Genomic DNA, 7500 nt, shown 5'->3' on the forward strand with positions numbered 1-7500 from the left:
TGATGTTGGAGACCGGGCTGAAATGACTTGTGACCCGCCAAGTACAATTATCAATAAGTTCATTGAAAAAATATCAGTGGCAGGTATGACAGTTACCAAACAGGCAAACAATGCGAAAAATTATTCGTAGAAAACGAAACGAGGGTAACCAAGTCCCTGAAAACCCAAGATCCGTTCAAGAGCTTCAGTTACTATAGTCGATTTTTTTAAACCTGGCAAACTTGCACTAAACTTGCACTAAGCTGGTTGTCGCTGATTGGATGAGTGTCGTGTTGTCCGAATCTCTCAGTTTTGTTTTCACACTGTTTTAGAATTGTGATTATAGGGTCATAGAGTGAGTTAAGAGCCAAGTTATGTAATGTTATGTAAATACCAGTTGTAATAAAACGTAAGTATTAAGAACTTACATACCGAATTATTATTTAATAGTTAACAGTTATGAAACAACACTTACCGAAGCTGTAGACTAGAGATATGTTTCAAACGCATGAACTTTAATGTTTAAATTTCTAGCTAGATTTTTAGTGCTATCATGCCATTGGTTGTTTGAAAAAATAAAAAATATTTATTGTACATTGCTGATGTTGTATAACGCCTAAGAACAAAATAATATCGTAGAAATGTAAGCTTGTCAGAAAATTTGGGGTGGAGGAGTTGTGGGAGGAACAGCCACGGGCTTGACAGAAAGTTGACGTACTCTCAGCGGGAGGTTCAAATGCGGGTTGTGGTGTTTTTGTCTTCATAAAATAATAATTAAGATGTTTATATATCATAATGTTTATTTTTTGCATTTCAAAAGTACTGCTCACGGAATTCCATTAATGTTTTAGGATATGTATAAAGGCAAATTACATAAATTGTATTTATTCGTACCATTTCCTGGCTGGTGTGCCACTCTCTATATAAAATGACATTAAATTTACTGTTCCTCAAGTAGAAATTTTCAAATATGTCCTATTACAGTTGGGTTTTCTTTATCTCGCGTCCATCTTATTTTTAGATAGACCTTAATTATATTATATTTTGTAAATCATAAGACTCCCCATGAATAATAAGAGCAGAGCCCTTATATTTGAGATTGTTAGCTGTCATGTTGTCTTTTGTTCCATATCGTCTCTTGTGGCCATGGCTGAAATAGGTGAAATCGACAGTGAGCCAATTGCTCGATAGCAGATTCTAAGCTGATTGATGGTGGCGGTGTGTGCAGACGACAACTCGCCGGCTGTTCCTTTCTCAACTCCTCCACCCCAAATGTTTCGGCAAGCTTACATTTCTACGATAGTATTTTGTTCTTAGGCGTTATACAACCTTCAGCAATGTATAATCAATACGTTTTGCTTTTTTCCAAACCACCAATGGCACGTTTGCGCTAAAAATCTAGCTAGAAATTTAAACATTAAACTTCATGCGTTTGAAACATATTTCAAGTCTACAGCTTCGGAGAGTGTTGTTTCATAACTTAACTATTATATAATAATTTTGTATGTAACTTCTTAATACTTACGTTTATTACAACTGGTATTTACATAACATTACATAATTTGCCTCTTATCTCAATCTATGGCCGTATAATCACAATTCTAAAACAGTGTGAAAACCAAACTGAGATATTCGGACAACACGACACTCATCCAATCAGCGACAACCAGCTAAGTGCAAGTTTAGTGCAAGTTTGCCAGGTTTAAAAAAATCGACTATAGAAGAATATATGATACTTAAACCCATCCCAAAACCAATAAAAATCTTTGTTTGATGGATAGACAACGAACGGGTTATTATATTTGGAAGAGAAAGTTGGTTGGAGAACATTGCAACTTCTAAGATTTGGTATTATGACGGAACATTTCCAGTAGCGTCACAGCTATTTTATCAAGTGTATATAATTCTTCTTAAGAGAGATAATGGAGTACACCCTGTATTGTCCGTGCTTTTACAAAAAAAGAAGTATGCAATATATGTGAGGTTGTTTGAGATGGTAAAAGAGATGAGCGCAAACGTACAACCCGACGTAATCAATTGTGACTTGGAACGGGCTGCTTTTACCGCCATGAAAGACCCTTCCTGAATGTTGAAATCAGAGGCTGCCTTTTTCATTATCTCAAAATCCATTAAAACAGCTAAGTGGCTTTGGTCTCACTAATTTATAAAACACTAATCCAGATTTTGCATTACATGCGAAAATAACTGCTTTATGCCTTGTCAGTTAACGACCTAGACACTTGCACAAAGGATAAAAAATAGAACCGATCATGGAGTCTAGCCCATTGGTTAAGTGTGGTCTGATAAATATTCAATCGGTGGGGAATAAAACCATAAAGATTAGAAACCTTATCAATGAAATGGAATTAGATTTATGCTTATTAACGGAAACTTGGTTACAGGAAAATATCAGTGATAACTCAAAGATTCAGGAGATGATGCCGTGTACTCACGATTGCTACCACGTACCAAGAAAGGATAAAACTGGAGGAGGAGTTGGTGTCTTCGTGTCGAAAACCTTCTCTAGGGTTTCTATCATGAATGAAATAGTATTTGAAACGTTTGAATATATCTATTTAAAACTGACAAGAAACAGTAAGGTATTGAATATTATATCATTATATAGACCACCAGGGAGTAATATGAGGAAATTCATTGAAGAATTTAGTATTCTTATGGGTGTGGTGGACGATTTTAAAAATACATTAATTGGTGGAGACTTTAATTGTTGGGTAGATGATGAAAACGATTATAAGACTAAAGAACTCAAGGAAATATTTGAGATGTTTAATTTAATAAATAGTGTTTCGGTATCAATGTCAGTAGGTGGTCATACACTCGACTTGGTCATATGTGGGAAAGATTCTGACCTAATAAGAAACCTTGAAGTGGAACCAGACTTTGAGATCTCAAAAACGCAAACTCATCACTTTTGATGTTAATATAAATTGCACCAGAGTATTGAAAAAATGGATCACATATAGGGAACGGGAAAATTTTGATGCTGAGAATTTTATTGAAGCTAGTGTAGCGCAAATGTCTTGGGAGAACATACAATGTGAACATATGGTAGATAGAGAATGTGTTGGGTGTTATACCAAGAAATATAATGAAAATTTTGGAAAAATGTATGATACCATGTGTCCCATAAAGAGCAAACAAATAGTTGCACGCGAAAATGTTAGATGGTATAATAGTGAGCTATTAAAGGCAAAAAGACATAGACGTAAGAAGGAAGGTAGATGGAAAAGAGCCAAATCATCACAAGCCAGAAATCTATATAATAAAGTCAGAAATGACTATATCATCCTGTTAGAAAAAACAAAAAGAAAATTCTACAACGGCGAAAGTAAAAAAACTAATAACATGAGGGAGTTTCACAAAAACCTTGATGATTTGATAGGATTAAAGAAAAAACATGTCTTGCCTGATAATGTTTGTGCAGAGAAATTTGCTATATTCTTCAATGAAAAAATTGATAACATTTATAGAGGTTTCCCCCAAAATAACTTGGAAGGACAGTCAGTTATGCCAGTGAAGGAGGGTAAGAAGTTAATAAAATTTAAGGAAATAAATATGTGCGACTTGTTAAAGGTTATGGGAGAGATGAAGAATACATATTGTGGAAACGACCCTTTCCCAAACAGTTCAATAAGTGAAGCTCCAAACAAGCAAGTTGTACATAATATTTACCTGAACATAATTAACCTAAGTATATCACAATCCTGTTTTCCTAGCTGTGAAAAAACTGCGTTGATCAAACCAATATACTAAGGAAAAGGTGATGTAAACGAGCTAAATTCATATAGGCCCATTTCAAATTTATCCTACATGTCGAAGCTTATTGAAAAAATCATAAGTGAGCAATTATGGGCGCATATTGATGAGTTAGAGGTATTCCCGGAAAATCAATCGGCCTACAGAGCTAATCACTCTACAGAAACTACCTTATGCTCAATAATGAATGATATGATAGGTCTTCTTGATGAGGGAAAGTGTGGAATTTTGATTATGTTAGATCTTAGGGCTGCTTTCGATACTGTTGTGCACGAGTACTTACTTGACGACTTAAAGTCTATTGAAGTGACTGAGGAAGCACTGGAATTTTTGCGAAGTTACTTAATGAATAGGAAGACTATTGTAGAAGTTTCTGGAAACCAATCCAGTGAGAGAATTCGTATGAAAGGTGTACTACAGGGTAGTGTTCTAGGCCCTATCTTGTTCAACAAATACACTATCGAGCTATCACACATCTTGAAAAAACAAAAAGTGGGCTTTAAACTATATGCAGATGATACTCGGTTCTACCTTTCAATTTCAACAACACAAGATCCAAAGAAGAAAATTGATGAGATAATGACTGAAATAAAAACATGGATGCAGAGGAAAAAGCTTAAATTAAATGATGATAAAACAGAATGTATGTTTTTTGGCACAAAGGTGGCTTTGAAGAATTACCAGTTAATTCAAAGTATAAAAATTGGTGACGCTGATGTTGAGATTGTGCCTGTTGTGAAAGATTTTGGTGTACTGATAGATTGTAATTTGTCAATGAGGGACCAAATAGTGAACACAGTGAAAGTGTGTAACTATCACCTGAGAAACAAAGCATTTATTAGAAAATATTTAACAGAGGGCAGTACAAAAATTTTAGTGATGAGTCATGTAATATCAAGGCTTGATTATTGCAATTCTCTGTACTATAAATTGCCCAATACACTACTAAGAAAGCTTCAAAATGTGCAAAACCGGGCAGCTACTGTGTATTTCACGGACCATGACACCCTCTTGTTTTAATATAACTAATGAACTAGGCTTCTGATTAATGTGAAACTGAAACCACCAGGGTTTGAGACACCGACCTAATTAAGAAAAATGGATTCAAGCATCTACTCCGCATTATTGTCTTACTTTATATAGAGAAATGTCATCTAAATTCTGTGGTTATGGCGAGAACGGAAATTAAGACCTGGCAACTAGGAGCAGAATGACGTATGTTAACTATGACGTGAGGCCCGTGACGTTTACACCTGCCAAGCCCTCTCATTATATCAGTACAAGAAATTATATATAATTATATCTTTGATAGAGATAAGGTGTTTTTATTTTTCAATACAGGAATGCTGTCATTATTGTGTTGAAGTTATGGAATGATTGTTGAGGATGCGCACATAACATGGTCATTATAAATATTTAATATGGCTGAGGATTGGATGGAGGTGGAAGAATAGTAATACTTTATTAACAATAAATGTATTGTACATAATTAGTAATATAACAGCTAACATTATAATGAATAAAGTTACAAGACTGAAATAGAATATATATATATATATATATATATATATATATATATATATATATATATATATATATATATATATATATATTTATATATATATATATATATATATATATATATATATATATATATATATATATATATATAAAGTAAATATATATATATATATATATATTTATAATTTATATATATATATATATATATATATATATATATATATATATATATATATATATTATATATAAATATAAATATATATATATATATATATACATATATATATATATATATATATATATATATATATATATATATATATATATATATATATATATATATATATATATATATATATATATATATAATTCACATTCACTTTTTATTACCCATCAAAACTGTCTGAAATAAAGTCTTCCTCTTCGTCGTCACTGGCGAGACTTATGATGATGGGATCCACACTGTCATGGATATTATCAAATGACTAGTACTCTCTCTCAAAGTATTCAGAGCGCCGAACAGCATTTGCCCACACGTCCTCTGTCACACACAACTTTGCTTCATTCAATCTTGCATTGAGGTCCGTTCGTGTAAAATGGTGAAGGGATGATCGAACGTACTTCTTCATGACACCCCATACTTGCTCAATAGCATTTAGCTCCGGGTGTGCTGGTGGTAGCCGCACTATTTCATGACCCCACAGGCGAATGGTATTGTCCACTGTGAATCTGGGGGGTGGTCGATTTTCCTTGCATATTTTGAGTAGTTCAGGTCGCAAAGCGTATGGTGGGTATGTGATATTGCGCTGCTGCAACCATTTTATTAGATCGTCTTTTTTGGTGCCAGTAGTTGGACAGTGGCTCTCCTCTGTAAGGCGACTGTGGTAAGGAGCGTTGTCGATGACCAGAACTGATGGCTCCTCTAATGATGGTAGTAATTTGGTTGTCAGCCATCGCTGGAAGAGTTCAGCATTCATTTCACCATGATAGTCTCCACTACTATTCTTAGCTGTATAGCAAAGAAATGAATCTTCAATAAAGCCCTTGTTGGTACCAGCTGCTACCACAACAACGCGTTCACCATCTCCTGGCGTAACCTGTCGGCTATGTGTGTTAGTTGTGGATGGTTGAGTTGTATCTACCCATTCTTTATTGTGGCTCATCCTTGTCGTAAACCATGTTTCGTCTAAATAGACCACCTGTCTTCCTTCCTCACGATACTGTTTGAGAGCTCTGAGAGCCCGGATCCTTTTACATAATATGTCTAAGGACTCTCTTCTAGCATACATTTTTCGTTGTGTCGTTTTATATCGAAATCCAATCTTGTGAAGTACTCTCCAAAGCGAAGTTTCCGATGTGCCTTCAGGTAAAATACCTTCCTTCTTGAGTTCTCTTGTTAGAGTAGTAATTGTAAAGGTATCCTTTGACAAGAACCTGTTGTGAACATATCGGCGAATTGCACCGATGGTAAAAGAGTCGAACATATCTTCAGCTGGCTGTATGAAATTAGACTGTACTGGATCTGATGAGGGCAGTGCTAATGGTGATGGCGATGGAACTCTTGATAGTACTGGCAATGAGGGTGATGATGGTGGAGATAGTTGTTCTGCAATTGGCCGTGAATGTGTCGTGTGCTTGACCAATTGACGAACGGCATTCCTTGTCATGTCCATGACATGAGCAACTCGGTCATACGGTCTGTTTGGGTAAAAAATATTTGTTTTCGTGTAATTATCTATTGAGCAACCTCTCATTATATATATATATATATATATATATATATATATATATATATATATATATATATATATATATATATATATATATATATATATATATAGTGTATGTGTGAGAGAGAGAGAGAGAGAGAGAGAGAGAGAGAGAGAGAGAGAGAGAGTCTGATAATGCATCATATTCAACTATATATGTCCGTGATGGTACGGCATTAAACATGACAACATGATACCAACCTATTCAATCCAATTTTCAGTTTATTGTTGTGTTGTTCCCTCTTGAAGTATGTTAAGAGTCGCAACACAAAAGCATTACGACAACCTTGTGGACAATGGTGAAGCATTCTAGACATGATATAAAATGTCAATAACAGTCAGTGAGCAAAGTGTCAGCAGGAGCCTTGTCAATGACCGTATGTAACAGGCGTGTACCTTCCCTAGCGCGATCACCTCTCTGACTGCCTTCCGAGATTTTAATTTTTTGGTCTTT

At 34.7% G+C, this 7500-nt stretch overlaps 1 protein-coding gene across 1 annotated transcript in view; it reads right to left on the reverse strand.

Moving 5' to 3' along the window:
* The window catches only part of LOC137656818 (uncharacterized), a 31880-nt gene that overhangs the window by 6612 nt on the left and 17768 nt on the right, over positions 1–7500 (reverse strand). Inside the window, exon 2 of the mRNA XM_068391172.1 lies at positions 5980–6711. Coding sequence (XP_068247273.1) covers positions 5980–6711 — 732 coding nt within the window. The remainder of the gene's footprint in view (positions 1–5979; positions 6712–7500) is intronic.

Source organism: Palaemon carinicauda, chromosome 1, assembly GCF_036898095.1.
Source record: "Palaemon carinicauda isolate YSFRI2023 chromosome 1, ASM3689809v2, whole genome shotgun sequence".
Lineage (NCBI taxonomy): Eukaryota > Metazoa > Arthropoda > Malacostraca > Decapoda > Palaemonidae > Palaemon > Palaemon carinicauda.